The sequence below is a fragment of the Alligator mississippiensis genome, chromosome 5 (genome assembly GCF_030867095.1).
Source record: "Alligator mississippiensis isolate rAllMis1 chromosome 5, rAllMis1, whole genome shotgun sequence".
In the NCBI taxonomy this organism is placed as follows: domain Eukaryota; kingdom Metazoa; phylum Chordata; order Crocodylia; family Alligatoridae; genus Alligator; species Alligator mississippiensis.
In genome coordinates, this window is record NC_081828.1 from 56,115,518 (window position 1) to 56,142,265 (window position 26,748).

The following is a 26,748-nucleotide window of genomic DNA, read 5'->3' on the forward strand; positions in this document are numbered from 1 at the left end:
ATGAGATCTTTGTGTGACGATGTCTTATTTCCCTGGGTGGCTTGGATTGTTTGATGTTTATAGTTTACTGTACTATATTGGTTTGGGTCCAATGTGGTAATTGTTTTATTTATTTGTGATTAGTAAGAGTTGGCCCAGCTCTGCTCAAACCAGTTCAGAACTTTTCTGATTTCAGCTGAGGTTTTTTTGAGTGTCCTAAGTCTGTGTTTTTGTCTAGTCATATCAACAGCAGAACTCTGATAAAAGCATTTTTAGCATTGCTCATGCACTCACAGTAAGAGAGCTTGGCTATAACTCCATCACATTTGGCAGGAATGAAAGTATTAGCCATGTCTGCCTGCTCACTGACATGCTGAGTCTGCCAGCTAACAATCACCCCACCAAACATTTTTATCTGCTAACTATTAACTAGTTTTTCCAGCTTTCAGTCATGGTTTGAGATAGATTTGTTTTGATTTTTATTTTCTCGCTTTTTCATATTAAGCTTTTGTTCTCTATATCAAATACTAAAGATCTGGTCTAGTTTATTTTCTTCTCAGATGAAAGGACCTTGACAAGATTTAAAAAAAAAAATCTTTTACTTCCAAATTACTGCAGGTCACAACTGCTATTAATATATATATATGTATGTATATATGTATATGTGTATATGTATGTCAGGTCTTTCTGATGCATCAAGTTGTCTAGGACTCAATTCTGCACTGTTTCTACTTGCATGAGATAAAATTTGGCCCCTACCCTAGACCTTCTTCCCTCCCAGTTATGAAACTTTTTTCCCAAAAAACTCTTTGTTGTACATTAGAGAACTTGGCTTGTCCTTATGACTTCCTTTCTTCAGTTTGGCATAGCTACTACAGTTAAGGATGGTGATTTTTTTATTGATATACTTGTACATCCTTCACCTGTTAAAATCACTTTAAGGATATCATATTGATAACTTCGTTTCCTTCTTGTATGGAAATACCTGTACTATAAAGTACTTTTGTACGGTTATCACTGTATCCACTTCGGGTAGTGCTTTAATGACAAATGACATAGTAAAAGTTGTACACTTTTGGTGCATAGACTCTTTTTCTTTCCCAGCTATTTTCCTAGGCCACCCAATTGTTGCCACAAGAGTTTTTTTTACCAATACAGCAAGTATTGAAAGGGGTGTCTATTCTTAATTTGCCTGGGCGCAATAATGTACCATTAATAATGTCTTAGCATGAATAATAGAATTTGCACTGAAATCATGTTGTTATACACCCACAGCAGCCAATTTGTATTTGCCTCATTTATGTGCACACATAGATTTCATAGACATTTGGGCTGGAAGGGACCCTGGAGGATCATCAAGTCCAGCCCCCTGCCCCAGGGGCAGGAAGTCAGCAGGGATCATAGGATCCCAGCAACATAAGCATCCAAATGTGTCTTGAAGGAGTTCAAAGTGGGTGCTTGAACCGCCTCCGGTGGCAGTCTATTCCAAACCTTAGGGGCTCGGACAGTGAAGATGTTCTTTCCTATGTCCAGCCTGAATTGGTCACAATGGAGTTTGTGACCATTCAATCTTGTCATCCCTTGGGGCACTCTGGTGAACAGACATGCTTTTCCAGGCTGAAGAGTCCCATGGCTTTCAGCGTCTCATCATAAGGTCTGTTTTCCTGACCTCTGATCATGCGCGTGGCTCTCCTCTGCACCCTCTCAAGCTTCTCCACATCCTTTTGGAATTGCGGAGCCCAAAACTGGACGCAGTACTCCAGCTGTGGTCTCACCAAGGCCAAGTACAACAGGAGGATGATGTCCCGGGATTTGCTTGAGAAACATCTATGGATGCAAGCCAGCATTTTGCTCATTTTACTAGCCACAGCATCACACTGAAGGCTCATGTTCATCTTGTGGTCAACCATGACCCCCAAGTCCCTTTCATCTGTAGTGCTAACCAGCGTAGCACTACTGAGCCTATAATCATGCTGCAGGTTCTTCCTCCCAAGGTGGAGAACCTTGCATTTTTTGATGTTGAACACCATCAGGTTCTTGTCTGCCCATTTCATGAGCCTGTCAAGATCCACCTGAATCATCCTCCTGTCCTCAGGTGTGGATGCTTTAACCCAGAGTTTGGTGTCATCAGCAAACTTGTCCAGTCTGCTTCTGACACCAGTGTCCACATCATTGATGAAGATGTTAAATAGTATAGGCCCTAGGACAAAGCGTTGATGGACCCCACTGGTCACAATGCACCAAGACGATTGGCTCCCATTGACCACCACCCTCCTGCTCACAGTCCCTAATGGCATGCAGTCTCTGGACTGCGGCCTGGAGCTCCTCCAGCTGGCGCGTCAGAGACCCCAGTAGGGAGTAGACCCCACAAGAGGAGGTGGCCATGCTCCCAGGCCCCAGAGCCTGAAAAAGCAACAAGCAGCCCCTGCAGCCAAGAGCCAGGGGCTCCGTCTGCGTGGAGCTCGGAACCATGGGCTCCGTCTGGGTGGTGATCTCCGAGGTGCCAGGGGAGCGAGGGGGGGCGGGCCGCAGACCCCGAGGGGACCCTTGGGGTGCGGCACGTGCCCATCCACGTCATGCTGGTGGTGGGCTGACTGCGGCTGGGACTGTCTACCCTGGGGGGCTCACAGGTAGGGCCTTGGTCCCTCCCGTGCACCCTCCTGCGTAAACTCCCATGCTAACTCGCATGCCGGGTACGTGCTGAAGATGTAGACTGTGCTTCCTAAAATTGGACCCTAAAGCAGCAGACTAATGTGCTTATCTGGGGGTAACAATAGTAGAGATGTGTACAAGAAGGGGAATACCTTAAAGATTACAGCTCTGATTCTGGTTTTGGTCTAAATTGTGGGCTAACGTAGCAAAGTTAGTGGAATTACTTTGGTGTGACTAAGAGGGGGATTTTTTTTAGCCCATCCATCTAGTTTCTCTGTTTGTGTGTTCTGTATACCCAGACTTCTTTAGGAAAGTAGAAATAGAATCAGCTGTGGGTCAGTTTGTGGGATGATCTCTGAGGGGATGCACTAGGGATATCAGAGGTCAATGGTCTCTTTACTCCGGTTTCCCAGGTAAGGGTACCATCGTTGTGCTGAGAGTGCAAGTGTTGCTCCTCATCAGCATTCCCTAAGAGCTAGTCAATTCAAAAGAGTGACGCAGAGAATGATATTGGGCTCTGACCCTGTTGACACCTTCACATTGGCCAGTGGCACACAGTGCCTCTTGTAAATCTAGTTGGAGCAGTGTATCTCTGCATTATCTCCAGTGTGAACATGTAATTGGAAGGTCTGATCAGGTTGTTTGTTTTTATGTGACTGAAAGAAGCAATGTGCTTAGATACAGGAACATTTTTTTAATTGTATATAACTTTGGTGTAACTAATATTGTGCAATGTGATGTCTCCTCCCCCTCCCCCCAACAGTGCCTCCAGGGATTGTTGGAGAGAATAAATTGGAAGATGTGAAAGTGAAAGAGAAACACAGTGTTACATTAGCATGTGAAGTGATAGGTAAGGCTGTACGAGGTCACCGTATCTTTGTTGTTCAAACAAAACACCAGTTTAGTGTTTATTGACTGCCTTTCTTGATTGTACACAATTTCTATATGCCATTGTTAATGAAGTATTTTTATTTTTTTTTCACAATTCAACTTTCATGTCCATATTATGCTTTAACAATCCTTACAGAAAAGTCATATACAGTGTAAAAGAAAGAAAATTTCTCCTCCCACCAACAATATTCTGTAGAATTTAACAGAAAAAATCTATCACGTTATAAAATTCTCTAAAACTATAGAATGTATATTTTAGAAAACCTTCCTGAAAGGTAAATATAAAAAAGATGCATGAAAATGTTTGGGTTTCTTTTTCTTGTTTAGAAATGTGGCATGTTTTAGTGGTAACTGTAATTAATATGTTACAAATACTTTTATTAAGGGAATCCGGTACCACAGATTACTTGGGTAAAAGATGGGCAACCTCTCATTGAAGATGAAGAACACCAAATTCTGTCTAGTGGACGTTTTCTTCAAATTACGAATGCTCAGGTGGCTGACACAGGAAGATACACATGTATTGCTTCTAATACGGCTGGTGACAAGAGCAAAAGTTACAGTCTTAATGTACTTGGTAAGATAGTTGATTGACAAAAGTTAATCCTGTATAGATGTATAATTAATAAATAGTAACATGCCAAATCTATCTTTTAGTAATTATGCATTAGAAAATGGTAATCTGTCTACCTGGAGAAGATAGTACATTTGTTGTCTTGTTGTGGTTAAGAAAAGAATATATTCAGGACCCAATTAAAGTTGCATGTCAGGAAAACAAACTTCTCAGACCATCTAGTCTTAATTTTTGATTCTGATGGTTATTACTTTCATTTTCATCTCATTTTCTAGCCCTCTCAGTTATCAGTAGCTTTTGGCACAATTTTATGGTAGGTCTGCTGAACCTTAGTCAAAGCAGTCGTTGCCAGGTGTTGGGATCACATGACCAGCCTTTTGCTAAGGCTCATTTTACAGTGGCTATTTTAAAGGAAAAGATCCTGGAATGTTGGCTGAGTTTTGATTTCAGCAGTTGGAGTTGGAGCTTGTTCTAGGCTCAATGGCTAGTGACAGACATTTCACATTAACTGGTTTAAGTGAACAGAAACTGGTTTAAACCTGTTACAGAACAGACGTTCAGTGCACATAAACCAGTTTGAAATGGCTGAAACTGGTGTGAGATAAACCTGGTTGAACGTAGTATCAGACTTAACTAATTTGGCTCAAACCAGTTTATCCAATGTGTGTCCCAGACCCCTTCCTGGTTTAACTTAAATTAGAGTCCCCCAGCATTCCAGAAGCTTTGCAGCCTTGGGCAGGGCTCTCTGCTCTGGAGCAGGACTGGAACCTTCCCTCTGCTACCTGGCTGGAACTCCAGTGGAGACTGCAGACACAGTGGTGTCTGCCTGACTTCTCCTTGCTCCACCCCTCACTATGTACATTCATATAATTCATATATACCTAGCAGCAATATGTACCTGCTCATTAAAACCTAGAACTATGTTTCTAGACTAGACATTGTCCTCAATTTGCAGTAATACCAGCATTTCCCTTAAATGTCCATTAAAAAAAAATGTATTGTAGACTTGTATTGCTTTTCACAATGTTCAGTTCCCTGCTGCTAATCACCTTGTTGCTTCCCAGTGTCTCCAGCCATTGCTGGAGCAGACAGTAATGGCAACGCAGAAGATGTCACTGTTATCTTAAATAACCCCACATCCCTGGTTTGTGAAGCTTATTCATACCCTCCAGCTACCATCACCTGGCTAAAAGATGGAGTTCCTTTAGAATCAAACCGAAGCATCCGGATTTTGCCTGGTACTTATTTTTTATCTAAAAAAGTAAATGTTTTATTACATATCAAATTTCATATGCATAAATCAAAGTTATTATTTGTAATAATAGCATTATTTTGTACTTCTGGATAAATTTCAACCCCAGATTCAAAGCTGTTTGTTAGCTCTCAAACAACTAGTTCATTAATTGATTCTATATACTTAGGTAATATTTTCCCTTTTGCTCTATAAAGCTATGTCACTGTACATTTTTCTTGTTTTACCTTCTAAACTGAATTACTACCTGATAACAGTGCATTTAGTTACATGGTAACTTCAAAGTTATCCTTACTGCTACTACCTTTTTATAAACTTGTAGTTTATGCATTGTACTATTATATTATATTCCTTTTAAAAGGGCATGGATTACCATGGCTGTATAAGGTTAAATTTCCAGTTTACTGGCTTACTTAAGTTTGCAAAATTTGCTGGTGGTTTATTTATACATATGAATCTAGTCATATACCATTGCTATCAATTAGGACCCAAAAATAGATGTGCCTACAAACTTCATGAGCAGAATTAAGGAAGTCTGGTAAAAAGATGGCCTATAGAATGCTGTTAGCTCTACAGCTTTCAACAAAAATAATGGGAGTGTTTTAAAAATGAAAGACCATTAGTGAAGAGAAGCTATTTGGTATCTGGACATGAAAGGACTTCCCAGGGGAACAACTTCTAAGACTGCTGCCCTCAAAGAAATTTCCGTCAATTAAAATTGTGACTCATCTCTAAGAAGTCAGTCAGTAGAAATTCCAAGTAAAAATGAATTTGTGGGTGGGAAACTGAATTACAGCAAAGTGTACAAGCTGTTTGAGTTACCTTCATCTATGAAGGCTTAAAGCCTAATAATTCGGTCATGCTTGCACATATTTCACAGAAAGCTTTTAACTTTTATCTGTGTTTCACAAATAATTAGGATAGCTTCCTTCATCTGAAGAGCTGTGCTGCAGCTAAATTTAAGTAATGCAATGCTTTGAATCCAGCTTTCCATGTAAAATTAGTTAATTTTTACTTTAAACAGTTGTGCTTCACCTTCTCTTCTCTGAACTAAGCAAAGAACCCTAGATTACTGTGACCAGGATCTATTTTAAGGAGCCTAACTCCTGTTGTTTTCCATAGAGCTCAAGTGTCTAAAATACCTGTGAGGAGCCAGGCCTTTCTATCCAGAAATACTTTAATATATCTCAATGGAACTGTAATTTATATCTAATCAAGGGGCCAGTGATCCTCATGTGCTAAGAGTTTATATTGTTAGTACTCACAGTCACATCCAAATTTAAAATACGTATATTTGTTTTCACTGAGGTTCGTGTGGATTGCACATGCGCATCTGAAGGCAGAATTTAGGATAGAAAGCATGATTGCAGAGAGCAATAATAACCTGACTAGCTAGCAAGACTATGGTTCTAATATATTTTATAACAATCTCTTTTTACAGGAGGTCAAACCCTGCAAATTCTAAATGCACAGGAGGACAATGCTGGTAAATATACTTGCATAGCTACAAATGAAGCTGGGGAAACACTGAAACACTATGAAGTAAAAGTCTTCAGTAAGTTCATGAAAATAATGTAATAAACTTTCTTTTTCTCTTTTTCTTCTGTTCTCTCTTTGCATTTTTAGCCATTGTGCTGCTCACTAGGTCATTTCTGAAGCAGCAAATATTTACTCTGTCCAGCTACTATTTACTTTAATTCATCAACAAATGCCAACTTCCTTCATTGTTGAAAGGCATGAGGATCATTTGTATGACATCATTTATCAGCATTCATTTGGATGCACAGGCTTTGCATAACATTGGGGAAAGCATAGAAGAGACGAAACACTAAAGTTACAACTGAAATGTTTCACTTAGGACTGTCAAGTCATATAGATACTACTCAGCTGGAGAACTGTAAAATCTCTTGGGTACTGGGGTTTTAAAAAATAGAGCCTGTTATCTAATGGAAAGTTTTTACATGAAGGAGGTAAAACCAGATACTGTTTTTATATTATGCAGTAAAATACCATATGTAGAAAATAGCATACACAACCTCCACAGTCCTGGTTCCCTGTCAGCACTCACGATTCTTTAATTGTTCCTCATTACTGTGGTTCAGAATTCCTGGTAAACATACCAGTACTTGTATGTCAGGCTTTGGGGGCTAATATTTTAAGTTTCCCACCCTATTTTAACATGGAGCCTCTCTGGCTAGAGGCCTCAGTCAAGTATGGTTTCCCATCTCTGATTTATTTGTTAATGCTTTAAACTGAAATGGAGTTTGGGCTATTCCAGCTGTGTTGTAAGTGCAATTTTATCTGAATTGTAGTACAGCCTAGATTTCTCAGTCTGGATTGTAACCCTGTGAAAAAATAGACCCAGGGAACTTACTGTCCACCTATAAGTGCATAATTTCAAATGACCTGCAACTAATCTCTTAAAAAATATTTGCTATGTGGGAAATGTCCTAATTTTTGTGTTTTGCTTTGAATTGGAATGAAAGCAGATTTGAAATGTCAGGGTTTTCCATAAAGTAGAAATTCTGAGTTTTGACTGTCAATACTGTTTAGGGCAGGGGTGGGAAATTATTTGGGCCCATGATAGGGAGTTTTGCTTAGCTGTTGTATGCTGAGTCGGACCCCCCCCCCCCCCCCCCCGCCCCAACGCCCCGTGCACAACAGCTCACCAAAGCTCCCAAAACTGGGATGGGACCATGGGTGGGTGAGGAGTGATGTTCAGGAGCATGATGGGTGGGCAAAGCCAGGGTCGTGGGGCCATGACAGCAAAAGGCCAAGGCCGGGACAGTGACATGATCCACTGCCCACATGCCCCTGTGATGGGCACTGGTTCCGTGGACAGGGGCATTTAGGGAGCAGATTAAGGTTCTGCCCTGGTCCTGGTCCCACACTGTCACTGCACCAAGATCCCAGCCCCAGATGTAGCTCCCCACCTGGTCATGTGCCCCTCCCATCCACCTGGCCATGCGCCCTGCCTGTGCTGCTCTTGGCCTGTCTCCATGGAAACCCTGGGTACATGGGGCAGTGACAGCGCAGGATCGGGCCGGGGCAGAGCCACAATCTGCTCTCCACATGTCCCTGCTGGCAGAACTGAGGCACTGCCCTGGCCCCAGCAGTGACAGTGGGGCCTGGACAGAGCCATGATCCACTCCCACCCTTGCTCGTGAAACCCATGCCCATCGCAGGGGTGTATGGGCAGCAGATCGTGGTTCTGTTGGCATCATGCTGTCACTTTCCCAAGAACCTGGGGTCTCCGCAGCCCTGCCCGCCCATCTAGCTCCTGGACACCATTCCTCACCCACCCATGGCCCCATTCCAGCACCCAGCTGAGCACTCTACCGTATGGGTCCTGGCCCTGGTGGTGGGTGCGGTGCAGATGGGCCAAGATGTACAATCAGCAGGACTGAGTCTGGCAATGAAAGCCCTAAGGAACTGTCTCCACCTGGGCTGCTGGGAAATGGTGTCTGGTCATTGTGTCACCTCAGCCCTGCTGCATGGGTGGTGGAACCAGTCACATGCTCCCCAGCCTGGGCTGCCTTCTGCACCTGGACTGGATGGGACTGAGGGACCCACCATGAGCTGGACAAAGTCCCTTGGTGGGCTGGATCTGGCCTGTGGGCTGTATTTTGTGCATCCCTGAGTTACGGATTTAAAAGCCTAATGTTAGACAAATGTTTTTGAAAATGTTGCCTGTAATTTGTATTGTCTTTTATTAAGTAAGCACACAACATTAAAGAGCATGCTTATAAAGTCCACTACATGGTAGAATGGGATAAGGAAGGTCTTAGTCAAGTACAGGTGCTCAAAAGAAGTTAAGTGCTGCTGCTTAATAACCTGCTCTGAGAACAGAGATTACACAGGAATGTATCAGTTTTGCTGGAGGTAATCATATTGGGTTTTCCCATGTCTATTTTATTTTTAAATGCTACATACAATATGAATTCAATTTAGGAAAGTGCCTTCCAATTCCTTTATTTTTGTGCAGTTCCACCCACCATTAATAAAGGGGATATCTCAGGGATGGGTCTCTCCCCTAAAGAAGTGAAGATCAAAGTAAATAACAGCCTTACTTTGGAGTGTGAAGCTCATGGGTTTCCTGCTGCTTCCATCAGCTGGTACAAGGATGGACAGGCCAGTCACACACTTAATTCTTTTTATGAATGATTGTCCTGCAGAAGCTGTTGAATACTTATTACCATTATTAATAAACATGTGCATAATGCATAGACTTAAAACTCCTGAGATTTGCATCAGGGATCCAGAGCTTATTTCTAGCTATCCTCCCTTCATTTAACAGGCAGTGGTATCACCCCACAATTTTACCAGTCTTAGAACTAGGACAGATCTCTCTACATCAACATCCCTGCTGCTCCCATTGAACGTTTGGGAATGCATCTGAGATAGATTTCATAGACATTAGGCCTAGAGGGAACCTCGCAAGATCATTTGGTCCAGCCCCCTGTCCAAGGGGCAGGAAGTCAGCTGGGTTCAGATGACCCCAGCAAGATAATTATCTAAACGTATCTTGAATGTGTCCAGAGTAGATGCTTGCACTACTTTTGGGGGAGTCTATTCCAGACTCTGGAGACTCGGACAGTAAACAAGTTTTTCCTTATGTAAAATTTTCTTTCACCAGTTTGTGACCATTGGACCTTGGGGAGCCCTGGTGAACAGACGTTTTCCCAGATCCTGATGTACACCCTTGATATACTTATAAGTTGTCACCAAGTTCCCCCTGAGCCTGCACTTTTCCAACCTGAAGAGTCCTATGCCTCTCAGCTTCTCCTCATAAGGCCTGCTTTCTTGACCTCCGATCATGCATGTGGCTCCTCTGGACTCTCTCAAGCTTCTCCATGTCCTTTTTAAAGTGTGGAACCCAGAACTGGATGCAGTCCTCCAGCTGCGGCTTCACCGAATGTTCCATCAGCCTCTTCTTATAAGTCATATGTCCCAGTCCCCTCACCATTTTTGTTGCCCTCCGCAGGACTCTCTCCAATTTGTCCACATCCTTTCTGTAGTAGGGGCACCAAAACTGGACACAGTACTCCAGATGTGGCTTAAGCAGTGCCGAATAGAGGGGAAGACTCGATCTGCTGACAATGCTCCTATGAATGCAGCCCAGTAGACTGTTAGCCTAATTCAGAACAAGGGCACACTGTTGGCTCATATTCAGTTTACAGTCAACTGTAGCCACCAGATCCTTTTCTGCAGAGCTGCTGCTTAGCCAGTTGGTACCCAGTGTGTAGTGATGCATGGGATTATTCTGTGCTAAGTGCAGGACTCTGCATTTGTCCTTGAATCTCATGATATTTCTTTTGGCCCAATCCTCCAATTTTTCGAGGTCTCTCTGAATCCTAGCCTTACCCTCCAGCATACCTACTACTTCCCACAGCATGGTGTCATCTGCAGACTTGCTGAGGGTGCACTGTATCCCATCGTCTAGGTCACTGATGAAAATATTGAACAAAACTGGCCCCATGACCAACCTCTGGAGAACTCCACTTGATACTGGCTGCCAACTAGACATCAAGCCATTGACTACTACCCTCTGAACCTGATGATCCAGCCAGTTTTCTATTCACCCTACAGACCATTCATCCAACCCGTATTTCCTTAGCTTGCTTCTGAGAAAGGTGTGGAAGACCAAATCAAAAACCTTACTAAAGTCAAGGTATATCACATTCACTAGTCTCCTTGCATCCCCAGAATGCAATCAGGTTGGTCAGGCATTATTTGCCCTTGGTGAAGCCATACTGACTGTTCCTAATTACCTTCTTTTCCTCCAAGTGCTTAGAAATAGATTCCTTGAGGACTTGCTCCATGATTTTTCCAGGGAATGAGTTGAGGCTGGCTAGTCTGTAGTTCCCTAGATCCTTCTTCTTCCCTTTCTTAAAGATGGGCACTATATTTGTCCTTTTCCAATTGTCTGGGACCTCTCCTGATCACCATGAGTTTTCAAAGATGATAGCCAGTGGCTCTGCAGGCACATCAACCAATTCCCTCAGCACCCTCAGGTGCATCCCATTCAACCCATGGATTTATACACATCCAGCTTTTTTAAATAGTCCCTAATTTGTTCTTTTCCCACTGTTGGCTTCTCACCTTCTTCCCCAAACTATGCTTCCAAGTGCAGTAGTCTGGGGGCTGACTTTTCCTGTGAAGACTTTGCTGAAAAGGGCATTGAGTACGTCAGCCTTTTCCACATCATCTGTGCCTAGGTTCCCTCCCTCTTTTAGTAAAGGACCCACACTTTTCCTGATCTTCCTCTTGTTGCCAACATAATTGTAGAAACCCTTCTTGTTACCTTTCATGTCCCTTGCTAGCTGCAACTCCAATTGTGCTTTGGCCTTCCTGATTATATCCTGCATGCCCAAACAATCGTCTTGTACTCCTCCCTAGCTGTTTGTCCACGTTGCTACTTTTTATAAGCTTCCTTTTTGTGTTTTAGCTGAATAAATAGTTCCCTGCTAAGCCAAGCTGGTCTTCTTCCATATTTGCTAGTCTTCCTTCACATTGGGATCATTTGTTTCTGTACCCTCAGTAGGGTTTCTTTATAATACAGCCAGCTCTCCTGGATACTCTTCCCCCTCCAACTGGCCTCCCAGGGGATCCTGCCCATCAGTTCCCTGAATGAGTCAAAGTCTGCTTTTCTAAACTCCAAGGTCCATATTCAGCTGCTTTTCCTCAGGACCCTGACCTCAATCATCTTGTGGTTGCTGATGCCCAAGTTGCCATCCACTATTACATTCTCCACCAATTCTTCCCATTTTGTGAGCAGCAGGTCAGGAAAAGCATGGCCCCTAATTAATCTCTCACACCAGGAAGTTATCCCCCAACACTCTCCAAAAACTTCATGGATCGTCTGTGCACTGCTGTATTGCTTTCCCAGCAGAGCATGTGAACCAGGGTCTGTGATTGGGAAACTCCTGCTAGCCTTTTGAAGAAATCCTCATCCACAACATCCACCTGGTCTGATGGTCTATAGCAGACACCCACCAAGACATCACCCATGTTGCTATCCCCTCTGACGTTAACCCAGAGACTTTCGACAGGCCTAGTTCCAGTTACATATTGGAGCCCTGAGCAATCACATGGCTCTTTTGCATAAAGTGCAACTTCTCCTTTTCTCCCCTTCGTGTCTTTTCTGAACATTTTATACCCACCCATGCCAGTGCCCCAGTTATGCAAACTATCCCACCAAGTCTTTGTTATTCCAATCATGTCATAGTGGACTTCCAGTTCTTCCTGCTTGTTTCCCAGGCTCTGTGCATTTGTGTACAGGCACCTGAGGTAACTAGCTGATCTCCATCCTTTCTCAGGAAAAATGAGAATGGCTCCACTGTTGCTCCCTCCTGCTTGCACTTTCTCCAGGTCACTGACTTCCCCACTTACTTCAGGGCTTTGGTCTCCATCCCCTAGCGAACCTAGTTTAAAGCCCTCCTCACTAATTTAGTGAGCCAGTCTGCTCTTCCTTCTCTTCAGTTTCATAGTTGGTAGGGTTGGAAGGGACCTGAGCAAATCATCAAGCCCGACCCCCTGCCATGGCAGGAAAGAGTACTGGGGTCAAATGACCCCGGCCAGGTGTTCATCCAGCCTCCTTTTAAAGACCCCTAAGGTAGGAGCCAGCACCACTTCTCTTGGAAGTTGGTTCCAGATCCTAGCCGCCCTGACAGTAAAGTAGTGCCTCCTGACATCTAGCCTGAATCTACTCTCTGATAGCTTGTGATCGTTATTTCTTGTCACTCCTGGGAGTGCTCGGGGGAACAGGGACTCTCCCAATGCCTGCTGGTCCCCCCTGACTAGTTTGTAAACAGCCCCTAGATCCCCCCTCAGCCTTCGTTTGTGGAGGCTGAACAGGTTCAGGTCCCTTAGCCTCTTCTCTTCATCAGGTGGATCCTGTCTCTTCCTAGCAATCATTCTTGGAACAACATCCCTTGGTGAAATAAGCCAAAGCCTTGTTGGCAACACCATCTGCACAGCCATGCATTAATCTTCAGGATACGTTCCCTCCCCCCAGGCCCTTCCCCTTGACCAGTCAGAAGACTGTGTCTATAAATACAAAGTATCATCGCTAAGTTGTCTATTTGGAAAAGATAGTAGATATTTTTGTCTTTGTTAAAAAACAACTTATTTCCCTAAACCACTCCTTTCTAATTAACTTACTGTGCTACATGTTATCACTTGTGTTTCTTTACACTGGCATTATGCATTGTGTGTAATATGACTTTTGCCTGCCTGCTAGCCCATAGGAACTCTATGGGCTGGTCTCCAATTACAAATTCTGGGATATGGGAATCAAGGCTGCCAAGTGATTCTAGGAAGTCCTTAGCACCACAGGAGATCAGGGTTGGTTATTTCTAAAAATAGTCATAATAAAAATATTATTCTGTGTTACTCTTGGCAAATCATACCAAAGAGGTGATTTAAAAAATGCACCCCCCCCCAACCATTCTCCCTTTGCCACATGACCAAGTATTTGAGAGTGGTTGTACTTCCTCAGGAATATTAAAATAAAAGGGCCATAACATCTAACTACTTTCCTGATATTTGGGAGTTCAAGTATGTATGTAATACTTATGGATTTTTAAAATTAAATCACAGCCTATTACATCAGATGCTCATATTACTATCCAAGCTGGTGGCCGTAGTCTGCAGATAAAGGAGGCTCAAGTATCAGATACTGGGCGCTATACCTGTGTGGCATCTAACATTGCTGGAGAGGATGAAATGGAATTTGATGTGAACATACAAGGTAAGGAGGGAAGCAAAGCTGAAATAATAGATGTTTTTCTCTTTTGTCAATATTTGTTTTGGATCATAGGAATTGTTTATTCTTCCATCCTCTGGACTAATAAAGACATGTACTTACATGTTGAAATTAGCACATGCTAACTCTAAGAAATGTTAGGTGTTGTTAAAGTTAGCATGTGCCCTGAGCCATTGCATGTTAAGGGTTAATACCTTCTCTAATGCACCAGCCAGAGGGGGGCAGGCATGACGCTTATTGGGGGCAGTATGGACCCAATCCAGGCCCATCGACAGCTTCCTGGCAGCTCCCTGTCCCCATGCATTGCTCACCCATCCCCACTTCTGCAAGTGCCTAGCAGCTCCCTCCCACCCAATTCCCCCTTTCCCCCATCCCCTATTCCACTTCCCCATGCCCCCCTTCCTCTGCCCCCTTCTCCTGTCTCCTGCCACCCCTTCCCTCTTCCCTTTGCAAAAAATGTTAGGATTAAGTAGGTGAACTAACTTAGGTTGGGAACTGGTTAACTTGATCCAGTAAATATCTGGTTACCCTGACCTAGTTCAATCATTTGCCTCAGCCCCAGGGCTGCAATTTTCCTCCCCTCCCAACCCTGAATGGGCTATTTTGAGCCCAAAAAACTCCCTTCCCCCACAGCAGACCCACCAACCCCCTCTTGTGACCCCCCCCCCCCCCCCCCCGAATCACTTGCATCAGGTTTTCTGTCTGGATTCTGACACTGGCAGACACCTCTACATGCCACTCCTGGTCTGCGATCACATGGATTAAAGCAAGCTGTGTGCTTGTAGACCGGGTGCAGCAAACATATGTACACACCTTAAAGCATCTACTGATACCACTGTTGAAGATAGGATGCTGGGCTAGATAGACCATTGGTCTGACCCTATATGGTACTTCTTACATTCTTATATTCCAGAAATATAATTTAAGGAAGATAAGTGTAAAATTTCTCCAGTTGTAGATCAGGAAATTGAGGCACAGGCAGGTAAATGGCTTGTACAAGAGCTGCATTCAGAAATGAAAGGTCTTCATCTGTTCTTGAGACTTGGGACTTTCATGGCTGTTGCAATGGAGACTAATTTAGGATGCTTAATTAGTCATGTAGCTCATAAGTGCTATTTAACAAGTCCAGTACTGTATCTTTTTGTTCCTGGATTTTTAAAATATCTATTTCTATTACAAAACATTAACATAAGCTTTCTTTTTTTCTGAGCATAGTTCCTCCTAGTTTCCGAAAACTACATGGCGAGTGGCAAGCTGGTAACATTGTGGATATTGGCAGAGGTGGAGAAACCAAAGATGTTATACTCAACAATCCCCTTTCTCTTTACTGTGAAACCAATGCTGTTCCACCTCCTGTTCTCACATGGTACAAAGATGGCTACCCTTTGACCTCCAGTGATAAAGTACTAATATTACCAGGTGAGTAGTTTCACAAATCACCTCATGATTTATGGTGCTTAGAACATGTACATAATAGTATTTTTCATCTTCAAAACCATTAATGTATTATTGATTAATTTTGAACAAAATACATCCTTAATTATCCTTTTTGCTTCATTAGAAATTTTTATTTTGAATGTCCAGACCTGCATGTGTTTTTACATTCTCTTTCCTTAAAAAATAGAAACGTATAACTCAGGCCTTTCTAACTTCTGAGTAGCTGGGGGCCATAGGCACCCCTATGCAGCGCCCTTCCCTTGCTGCACTGCACCAACACCTCTATGCCACATGGGGTGCTCAGTGCAGAGTCTCCTTCAAGACTCTCTGTGAGCTTCAGTGTACACTTCCTTATCAAACCATCATGGCCCCATGCACAACCCTTTTATGTGGAACTTTTGCTCCATGTGTCAGTAACAGAGAGCGTTTTCTGCAGTTTGGGAATCCCAGGTACATGTGCACCCCCTGTGCATGGCGGTGCACCCCCTGCAAAAAGGCACCAACAACACTGTCAGTGGTGCCTACAGGTGGTCACCACTCACCATCCCTGATCACCAGTCCATGATTGCCCTCGACTGCTGCTGACACTGCTGGTGGTGCCTGCGGGTGGTTGCCGACCTGTGGTCAGCACTCGCCGTTCCCCCCCCCCGCCACTGCCAACAGTGCCGGTGGCATCTGCAGGAGCTCCCTGCTCCCTGCTGATGGGTTCCTGCCACCACCAGTGCAGCCGTGCCCCCCCAGCCTCAGAGGTCATGCGGCGTTCATAGGGAATCCATTGCAGAACTCTGTAGATGCCATATAGACTTAGGCTAAGTCCAGACATTCAAAAATCCCAAACCAGAATTGATTCAATCTTTGCATGTCAGTCTAAACTGTGTACATTGAACCAATTTGCAAGACTTTTGATTCCAGAAATGCAGCCCCATGCCTGTAGTGGTTCACACCAGAAGTCGGGGTGCTAGAGAGAGCTGTCCTTTCCTTTCCACAGTGGCCAAGGGAAGCTGAGTTGAGGGAGGGGGCATGGCCAGGCCCCAGCAGGCCTGAGTATGATTTAAACCCCACCCTGCAGGGACTCCAGCCTAGGTGTGCCTGGATGGGGAGTGGGGAAGGAGCCTTTGCCAGGCTTTTTGTGGGGAGGGAATGTGGCCAGAACCTGGGCCCCAGCTGGCAGTGAGAGTGGGGGCATGGCCAGACCCCCACCCCCACCCCATGGAGGAGGGGGAGAGCCCTGCCTGCCACAGTGACTCTGTGGCGGGCCAGTAGGGGGTGCTTCTGTGCTGAGCCACCCACCTCACTGCCCGACCACCTTCCAGGTGGTCTCCCTGGAGGCGCCTCCCCGGCCAACCCCCTTTCTGGAGCACACATGCTAGCCTGGGGGTAGAGCTGCCACCACCCAGGGACAGGCTTGATTCTGGCACTGTGCCCCTTGGGAAACACAGACCTAGTAGCCCTCGAGGGTACTTGATTCACTTCAAGAACTTGGGGTGTTTCCCTCAGTTGGAAGCACAAGTAGTGGTCTCCCTTAGTCAGCCGAACTAAGGGGACCCCAAGGCATAATCTCGACCCACTCCCAATAAGTCTTCCTCGCTGGGTACAAAGGAGAATTTTATTGGTTACAAGGAGTAGGTTTGGATTAGGGTACAGAGTTGAGTAGTATCAGAGAAATCCCATAGAGCAAACAGGGTGGCTGGAGTAGCCTTTGATCACACATCTGAGTTACTGCAAGCTATATCTCTAGTTAGATCTCCAGTAGCTTACTCACAAGTATCATCCAGAGGCAGGTGGAGATTCCCTCTGGAGGCAGGCAGTTCCTTGATCATGAATTTTGAGAGAGAGAGCAAGTTTCAGATGGTCCAGCTCTTCTCTCTCTCTAAGTCTTCCTCATGGCTGCTGCCTCTTCCTCCTGGGCGGTCCATAACTTATATAACCCGTATGACCTCATTTACCTGGTCCAATGGAGGCCAGCACCTATTGGCTGTCAGCCAACCAATTTGAAATGCATCACTGGTTGCTGGGCAGACTGGCAGTCTTTAGCCTACCAGGGAGCCCAAGCCCCTCACCCAGGGAGGTGAGGCCAGTCATGTTGACAGAGGGAGCAGGTTTCCCCCCTCCCTCAGGAATGTATCCAGCTCAGGTTACCTAAAGAGATAGGGTAAGGTGTGTACCCTCTGCAGGGCCCATACAAACCAAATTGTCACAGAGCAGAGTTTTTGGGGAGAAACAGAGGTAGCCTTCTGCCGTAGCTCTATGACAGCCCAGCCTGGACATGGTGAGCCAGGAGTGCAGTTTTTCCCCCTCTGCCCCACAGTGGGGCCCAGCACTGTGCCCTAGGCCCCAAGGTAGCACCACACAGAACAATCCCCCCACCCCACAGTGGGGGGAGGAGGAGGAGGGGGAGAGCCCTGGCCCAGGCCAGCCCTTGGCCCAGCCTAGCCACTGGCAGACCCTGGCTTTGGTCCCCCAGTGGCAGAGAGGAAGGAGGGGGGGAATAAACCCCTTCCCTGCCCCCTTTGCCTCAGGGGGCCATTCCAGGCTGGCATCTAGCCATGCCTCCACCCTTGCTCTGGCTAGAGAGCAGAGGGGCAGGGACAGACCTATTCTTTGGAGCAGGCATCACAGCTCAGCCCAGGGTTCAATCAGTTAACTCTGATACTACATTCAACCAGGTTTATCTTAAACCAGTTTCAGCCATTTTGAAATTGGTTTATGTGCTCTGAACTTATGTTCTGTTACAGGTTTAAATGAGTTTCAGATTACTTAAACCGGTTTATGTGAAACGTCTGTCCCTAGCCTAATTGACTGTAGTATGCCTTGTAGACTAATTGAACGAGAGTTGCATGAACTTTCTGCATGACTTCAGATTGATTCAGACAGGTGTGGGTAAGGTAGGTGGATGGGAATGCCCTTCGTGCTCTTGTCATCTATTTGGAAGTCAGCCACATTCTGTCCCTAACATTTATCCTCAAGCCTGAGCAACGAGGAAACCTTTCTAAACAAGTTAATGAAGTTATAGTTTAAATGAAGTAGCAGGTAAATAAGCAAAAGAGTATGCAACTCCGAACACTGGAAATGAAAGTTTCCAGTACAGTCGAGCTCAACAGAAGGCAAGAATTCTATCGTTCTATTTACTTTCCTCAGTGGAGTGAATTTTATAGCTTTCCCTTACCTCACTGAGAAAAGTTTCATTTCTTATGTTTGTGGCTGACACATGACTGAAGAATACATATTTCTTTCCACTGAATTAGCCTTCCCTAATATTTTAATGAACCATGCTAAACTCCACGTAGAACCAACATGAGGCTAGATAAAGTAGCTAAGAAACAATTGCTAGTTTCTCCAGAACAGAAAAAAAAGGCAAACCAGCACGCACATGCACACAGCTGTCATTAATAATTTTACTTCCACACATCTCCAGAGAAATGTGGTGTGTAAATGACCCAGACCTCTTGATTTTTTATTTAAATTTTGAATTCCTTTTCCCTTTAGGAGGCCGAGTGTTACAGATTCCGCGGGCTCAGGTGGAAGATGCTGGGAGATACACATGCGTGGCTGTAAACGAAGCTGGAGAAGATTCCATTCAATACGATGTCCGCGTGCTGTGTGAGCTATATCACTCTTATTGAGATCTATAGGAATTTTTCATTAGGGAAGAGTTGTGTACAGAGTGCTGCTAACTGTCCCCCTGATTCATTTACAGTTCCCAACCTGTCATTCTGTTTGGTGCATGAGACTTCCCCTCTGTCGTCCTGGCAGTAGTTCTCAGATACATCTCTGCTGCCCACCTCCTATCCATCTGTCCTCAAGCTAATATCCCAATACTCTTTTGAGTATTCCAAAGTCCAAGTTTGTGTGATTCATTCATATATAAGCTAGAAAATCTTTATGTACTGCTTTCTTTTCCTGTAAATCTACTGCGTGCTTTTATTCATAGGAACTTTCTTTATATACATACTGCCGCTATATAAACAGCCATTAGTTAGTAGGATGAAGGGAATGTCTTAAAAAATAATTTTTTTGTGATGGCTCTAAAAACTCCACTTCTCAGCAGGAAAATGAATTGTCCTCTCTCCTTTCCTCCATTATTGTATTAGTAGGTGCATTCCAACTTCAGTCCCTGGAGCTCTGTTGATTTATGTGAGCTGTCTTTTTCCTTGCATTTTCATCATCATTCACTAAACTTACTGTGAAGCTTTCTTTACCTTGGTCTGCAAATTCAGTATTTATTTGCAGCTCTGTCCCTCTAGGAATTTTGCAAATAAATCATGGTTTAGAAGGTGGTTAATAACAATATCCTTCTTTATATGCTGTATAGTGCCACCATCCATCAATGGAATGGATGGAGATCTTCCTGAAGAGGTCACTGTACTTGTGAGCAAGACCATCGTATTGGAGTGTGAGGCAAATGGCAACCCTGCTCCAACCATAACCTGGCAAAAGGATGGCCAGCTCCTAGAAGAAGATGACCATCACATATTTTTATCCAGTGGAAGGATGTTACAGGTAGGGATTGAGTTTATTTTTTTTTATTTTTTTGGTATAGTGTCTAAAAATAATAGAAAATCAATTCAGATAGATGAATCATTTCATGTAGTTCTTCGGTGCTTCTAAGTGAAAGGGTTTGATCTGGTTGATGATGGTTATCCTTTTTTACCCATAAACACAGTGATTAGGGCACCTGCCCAGCATATGATAGATGTAGGTTCAAATCCCTCTTCTGACTTGGGGAATTCAAACCAATATGATTCCACGCCAGGACACAGATCATACAGTATTCTCGGGTGAATCACCAATCCTTCCTGTTGAAAGCATTCCATTTTGTATACAATATTTAAATCTTCAGACTGAAAATGCAATGACTGGAATGCAAACATTCTCCCTCCTAGATGAGTGTCCTAACTTCTAGGCTGAAGTGTCATGCAGTCTCTCTGGCTCAGCAAACATTTATTCCATTATAACATGTATTCCGTTATAAGAGAACTACCTTCATGAGGAGAGACTGAAGAGCAAGTAAGTTGCTCTAGGCCAGGGGTGGGCAATTATTTCAGGCAGAGGGCCGCTTACCCAGTTTTAGCAAGCTGTCAAGAGCCACATGGGGAGCCTCACCCCTTGACAGGTGCCGCACCCCCTGGTCATCATCTTGGGACTAATGTCCCAATGTCTTGGAACCAATGTCTCAGGGCCATCACTGGTGGGGCCCAGAGTGGGGCGCAGACTGGCAGGGGTCTGTGGAGCTGAGCTGGGCTGCACCAGCAGGGAGAGCGGGGAGCTGGCCCAACTCCATAGAGCCCCACCAACTGGTATCCTGTACTCCTGCTGCCCTGCTCTGGGCCCTGCCAGCGCTGGCCCCGGGATACTGGTGTGGGCCCCATGCACCTGCTCACTCCCAGTGCCCCCCACCCCCGCAGTACAGGCAGGGGGCAGTGTGCAGCCCTGACCCCCTGCTCCCTGGCAGGGAATGAGCTGGTGCTGAGTGCAGGGAAAAGCAGCCCCTCCCTTGCCCCATAGTCGGCACTCCCTGATGCACCTGCGTGGGGCTGTCCTGAGCAGGCACAGGCAGCCCCACGTGGGCTGTGAGTGGCTGCAATGCGGGGCACCAGCCACAGGGCAGGTGAGGCCCCGCTTTTCCACCCCACTCAGCACCAGCTTGTAACCTGCCCCTGCCACCAGCCTGGGCCCTGCGCCGGCTCTGGGCTTGCTGGTTGGGGCTGCACATGGTGGCAGCAGCTGTGGCCCCCCAGCTTGCCGCACCGGCCAGTGTTTGCCACAGCTGCCTCTGCATTGCCCAGTGCGTGAGCTCCAGGTGGGCAGCAGCAGCAAACACTGCCTGGCATGGCAAATGGGGAGGCCGCAGCTGCTGCTGCCGTGTGCAACCCTGACGGGTGAGTCCAGAGCTGGCATAGGGCCAAGGCTGGTAGTGGGGGTGGGTTACAAGCTGGTGCTGAGTGCAGGGGGGGAAAATCGGCCCCTTGCCCACCTGTGGCCAGTGCCCTGCATTGCAGTCTCTTACAGCCCATGTGGGGCTGCTTGTGCCTGCTTAGGGCAGCTCCGTGTGGGCTGCGAGTGGCTCCAGCAGGGAGCACCAACCACGGGGCGGGGGGGGCCACTTTTCCCTGGGCTCAGCTTTTCCCCGGGCTCCTTCCCTGTCTGTGGTCCTCCCCCCCCCCCCCCCTTACCTGAGGTTCCAGTGCCAGTGCAGCCACATGGTCCCAGGCCAGAAGCCCCTGCTGGGATTTCCGGCTGGGCAGGATGCGGCCAGGCAGCCCCTGCTGTTGCGGGAGCCCACTGGGCTTCCCCTGGGTCCTACTGTCCATGGTTCCTGTCATTTTTGACAGGAACCAAACACAGATAAATATGAATTTTCTAAATTTTTTAGGGGCCCTGCAGGATGGATAGAATGGCCTTGTGGGTTGGATGAGGCCCGTGGGCCATATTTTGCCTACCTCTGCTCTAGGCTGACCAGTTCATAACACTGTTACCATAGTTAAACCTGTAGTAATAAATCAATAAGTTATTTTAATTGTTAATGAATCCATGTAATTGTTCTACTAAAGCTTCTTTTTTCCTCTTTAGATCTTAAATTCCCAAATAACAGATACAGGCAGGTATGTCTGTGTTGTGGAGAACATAGCAGGAAGTGGCAAAAAATATTTTAACCTTAATGTTCACGGTAAGATTACTAATTGCTAAATTGCTGATTGCTCACATTTAAAATGAAGTCAATTAAGGCAGCATTATCACTCTTTTCTTTGGCAGTTGAAAGTAAACAATCTGTTGAGTCTGTATTAGTTTAGAGTCAATTGTCTGAAGATCAGGAAAGCAGAACCTAAACCTTGCTGATGGTTATCCTCAAGGATAATTAGAATATTATGAAGGTGATTATATATATATTATAGATAATATATATAATAATATAACAATGTAATAATAATAATATAATAATATATTATAATACAATATAACGATGATAGTTATTCTCAATGATTTCAGCAACATATCTCAGTATGTACTTGATTTTCTGCATGTTGGTTGTCCTTTTAAAATCAATGGGATTACACTGGTGTATAATGCTAGATGTATGCCACATACCTGGCTCAATAGAGGCATTGTGTGTCCTGGTATTTCCTGATTCCATGTCACTGCTCATGGGGGCACACTGCTGTGTTGTGCAGAGGCCCCAGTGCCAGGAAGGGTGCACCTGAACACACACACAGTCCCACAAGTACCCATGTCACAAGTTTTGCCTGCCTGTGGTCAGAGTTCTAGGGCCCCAGAGCCCAGACTCCTCCTGCACCTATCTCCTTGACAGCTGGCAGGCTTTGTGGCCACAGCAGGCCCTAGCAGGCCTGCAGTTTTCACCGCTCTGTGCCTTAACACACACACAGTGTCACCTGTCATGAGTTTTGCTTGTCAGCAGTTTGAGGTGCAGTTTCCCAGAAATCCCTCCACCTATCAACTTGATACTTGGCAGACTTCATGCCCTCAGAAAAGGCTATCATTCTGGCAAGTTTAATCTGAATCAACCAAAAAGAACCAAGTTATAGATATTTCATTGATTCCCCATTATACCCTATGGCCGAATCTTTGAATCTCTCTGAATCAGCTCCAAATCTTTTCCAAATTGATTAGACCAGATTGAATCAGAAAAGCAATTCGAATCTCTGAATTGGATCGGCTGAATCCAAATCGGCCGAATCTGAATTGAATAGTTGCCTATTTGCACGGGCCTACTTTCAGATTGTGGTGGTCCAAACTGAACCCATTAGGCCCAGCAGATTCTTCACTATCTTGCACCCCCTTTAGTCATTTCCATCTTTGCAAAGTAAGTTTAACTGCCAACAGATCAGAATTTTCCATTTCTACTTGCATTGGTTTTTTATGCTCATTTGTGTAGGAAAATGATTGCATCTTGTGCAAGGCCTCATGTATTAAAATGTCAAAACCATGAGCCAGATTCAGCAGTATGGCTTCTATTTACTGCTTCAGGGCTACAAGGCATTTATAAGCCAGATTTTCTGACTATGACAGGTCAGCAGGAACATTACCAGTATGTGAGACCCGAAAATAGTTTAACATCAGAGTCTATTGTCATTGTTCAAAAATTCAGGATGCTGTGTGCACTCATGGCTGAGCCACTGAGGAGGCAGCCAAGAACAATCCTTTGCATTCTTTCCAGAGTTTCAGACACTAGATCTACAGAAGAAATATGGAATCCTGGACTTGGGCCTTAATGATTTAATTTTTTAAACTGCAAGCACAGAATGGACCAAATCTGAACAGTTTTGTCTTTGAACTTGTGATTTTTAGTCATACAAACACACCAGCTTCAGTTTTAAATGCAAAGGCCAAACTGTGGCCTATTTACATCTGAAAGAAGGAAACTTTGAGGGGTTCCTCAGTAATGAGAGAGAAAATGTTGAATGAAGAACAGGAATAAAATAGAAAATGAGCAAAAAAATAGAAAATGAGTAGAGCTGTGCATTACAAAAATACACTCAAACTCAGCCTGCAATTGCCCTACAGAAGAAACGTCCTGAAAAATAGCTAACTTCCAAATTCCTGACACATGAATCTGGAATTATATGCTTCCCCTTTCAGCCTCGGCTAGTTATCTTTGCCAGGCCCCCATGCAGGAATGAAAATGATGATTAAATTGGAATTGTAGAAAAAGGGGTGACAGCTGGATTGTCTTTAATAGCACTTGTTTTCAGGTGCTTGAGGAAAGCAAAGGATCAGTTCATGGATGTGAAAGATGTTTGTACTCAGTTCTTTGGCAGGACTCAACTCAGCTTTGTTTTAAGTAAATCAAGGTCTTGGAGAGTTTTGGTTGCTGACACTGTGGTATGAACCATTAATGTATTTCTTGTTGCAGTTCCTCCAAGTGTAGTTGGTACTAATCCTGAGAATTTGACTGTGGTGGTGAATAATTTCATCTCTCTGACCTGTGAAGTCAATGGCTTTCCACCCCCTGATCTCAGCTGGCTCAAGAATGGAAAACCCATCAGTTTGAACACTAACGCTCTCATTGTGCCTGGTGAGGAATCTCTGCTGTTTCTGTAACCCCTGGAGACTCTTCCTGCCCCTTTCTCTGGATATGTGAAACAACAAAATATGTGGCCAAATTTACCATGTGGTATAGTTTCATGCAGTGGAACTATACCAGTTATATGCTTGGTATAACAGGCTGTTGTGTTTTAAAATATTTCATCATCGTGCATACTTTCCAGTAAAATCACTTAAAAAAAACAGAATCAAGCTGGAAAGTATTGAACAAAGTTTGTGTGGGGCAGACTATTGAATAACTCATAGCATGGCCTCTATGATGTCACTGCAAGTGTTTATCAGTTAAAACCCTAGTCACTTTGATTTTCCTTTCAAAGAAATCATGGGAGATTAAGACAGTCACTTAGTCAAGGGCCCAATTCAAATCCCATTTTTTTCTAGATGCAAAAAATTAACAAACTTGCCATTGACTTCTCTGAGAATTGGCATAGCCCATAAAAAATCTTTATTCCTGTGGAGGCCAGCTGATTCTCAGAGGCAAATCCAAGGGTTTGCTAAGGGGACCTCTTTTTACATGCTGGAGAGAGAGATTGGCTGAGTATGCATTTTGATGGAGATGGGAAAGAATTGACTTGGCACTCACTATATGACAGCAAAGATCCAAGCCTGTGGTTTATGTAAGGCAGGCAGGCAGATGGCAAGAAAGACAGTTAAGAGAAAATTCTGGCTAGCTCTTGACAGAGCTAAGTAGCAAGGCCAAGACTGAGTTAGGAGGGAGGAAGCATCAGTAGCTAGAAAGGAAGAGAGGGAAGAGAGACAGAAAAGTAGTATTCATGGACTAAGTTCCAGACTGAACACTCCTCTGAATACAGTGGAGTTTCACTCACGCAAAGCAGTAAGAGTTTGATAGCAAGTAGTAAGCAAGAATAGTGAACTGTTCTTTGGAATTTTATGCTAATCTAGCCTTAACCTGTAGTCTGTAGGAAATGTAGCTTTTAAAATATCATTTGACATTAATACAGTAGCCACAGTATAAATATAGAAGCTATTTTAGTCTCCTCTCTCTGTTTGGTTCATTGTAGGTGGTCGGACTCTGCAGATTCCCCAGGCCAAACTATCAGATGGTGGTGAATACACTTGTATTGCCAGAAACCAAGCTGGGGAAAGCAAGAAGAGGAGTTTCCTTACTGTTTATGGTTTGTCTTCACCATTATTTTAAATAGTGCCTGTGGCTATAAAAATAGGAATGTTTGCTTAGTTTCTTATCATCATACCCTAAAACAAAGATGAAATAACTCTCTTCAATTTTCTCCAGTCCCACCAAGTATTAAAGACCACACCGGGGCATCCTTTGCAGTGGTGAATGTGAGAGTAGGAGTCCTAGTGGCACTGGAGTGCGAGTCCAATGCTGTCCCACCACCGATCATCACTTGGTACAAGAATGGACGCATGATCACAGAGTCAGAAAATATGGAGATCTTAGGAGATGGACAAATGCTACAGATCAAGAGTGCTGAGGTATACCAGAGTGATGACAACGTATCATTATTGTTGAACAATGAGCACTGAATCAACAGAAATCTTTCCATTTAGGAAAAGTGGGCTTTGAATCAAGTTCTACTTACAGAGACTTTTAAAGTCTAAATATAGCATAACCTTTACTACCACTATTTTGTAATGTTAAAAAGATCTGCCATTAACATCAGAAAAGACACTCAATAAATGAACCCTTTTTTTTCCATTTTAGGTATCTGACACTGGCCAGTATGTGTGTAAAGCCATAAATATTGCAGGGCGGGATGTTAAAAATTTTCATCTTAATGTTTATGGTGAGCATATACTGCATTATATATAGTAGAATTGAGTAAAAAGGTCATTTTAAAGAGTTTAGTAATTTATAATGTTACTGTATTCACAGTGCCACCAAGTATACAAGGTCCTGAACAAGAGTGTATCAATGAAACTATCAGTAACCCTGTCACCTTTGCATGTGATGCTACTGGGATTCCCCCACCAACATTAATATGGCTAAAGAATGGCAAGTCAATAGGTAACCTTTTCACTTCCTGGTCTTTCTCTGTTTTTCCCTGTCAGGATATGGAAGTATATACACTTGGAACCGTTTCAAAAGGGGCCCATTTCAAAAAGGCACAGCTGTTATATTCTAAGTGTTATTTGTAGAACAGCCAGGAACCA

The 26,748-nt window shown here is 44.3% G+C and overlaps 1 protein-coding gene across 2 annotated transcripts in view; it reads left to right on the plus strand.

The window, feature by feature from the left end:
- Positions 1-26,748, plus strand: part of HMCN1 (hemicentin 1) — a 354,179-nt gene that overhangs the window by 239,300 nt on the left and 88,131 nt on the right. For both annotated transcript variants that reach the window (XM_006267576.4, XM_019500190.2), the window contains exons 48-62: positions 3,395-3,481; positions 3,908-4,099; positions 5,161-5,334; positions 6,790-6,903; positions 9,334-9,479; positions 13,950-14,100; positions 15,331-15,534; positions 19,039-19,152; positions 19,865-20,052; positions 22,123-22,219; positions 24,422-24,583; positions 25,635-25,748; positions 25,868-26,070; positions 26,300-26,381; positions 26,471-26,602. In XM_006267576.4, coding sequence (XP_006267638.2) covers positions 3,395-3,481; positions 3,908-4,099; positions 5,161-5,334; positions 6,790-6,903; positions 9,334-9,479; positions 13,950-14,100; positions 15,331-15,534; positions 19,039-19,152; positions 19,865-20,052; positions 22,123-22,219; positions 24,422-24,583; positions 25,635-25,748; positions 25,868-26,070; positions 26,300-26,381; positions 26,471-26,602 — 2,160 coding nt within the window. The remainder of the gene's footprint in view (positions 1-3,394; positions 3,482-3,907; positions 4,100-5,160; positions 5,335-6,789; positions 6,904-9,333; positions 9,480-13,949; positions 14,101-15,330; positions 15,535-19,038; positions 19,153-19,864; positions 20,053-22,122; positions 22,220-24,421; positions 24,584-25,634; positions 25,749-25,867; positions 26,071-26,299; positions 26,382-26,470; positions 26,603-26,748) is intronic.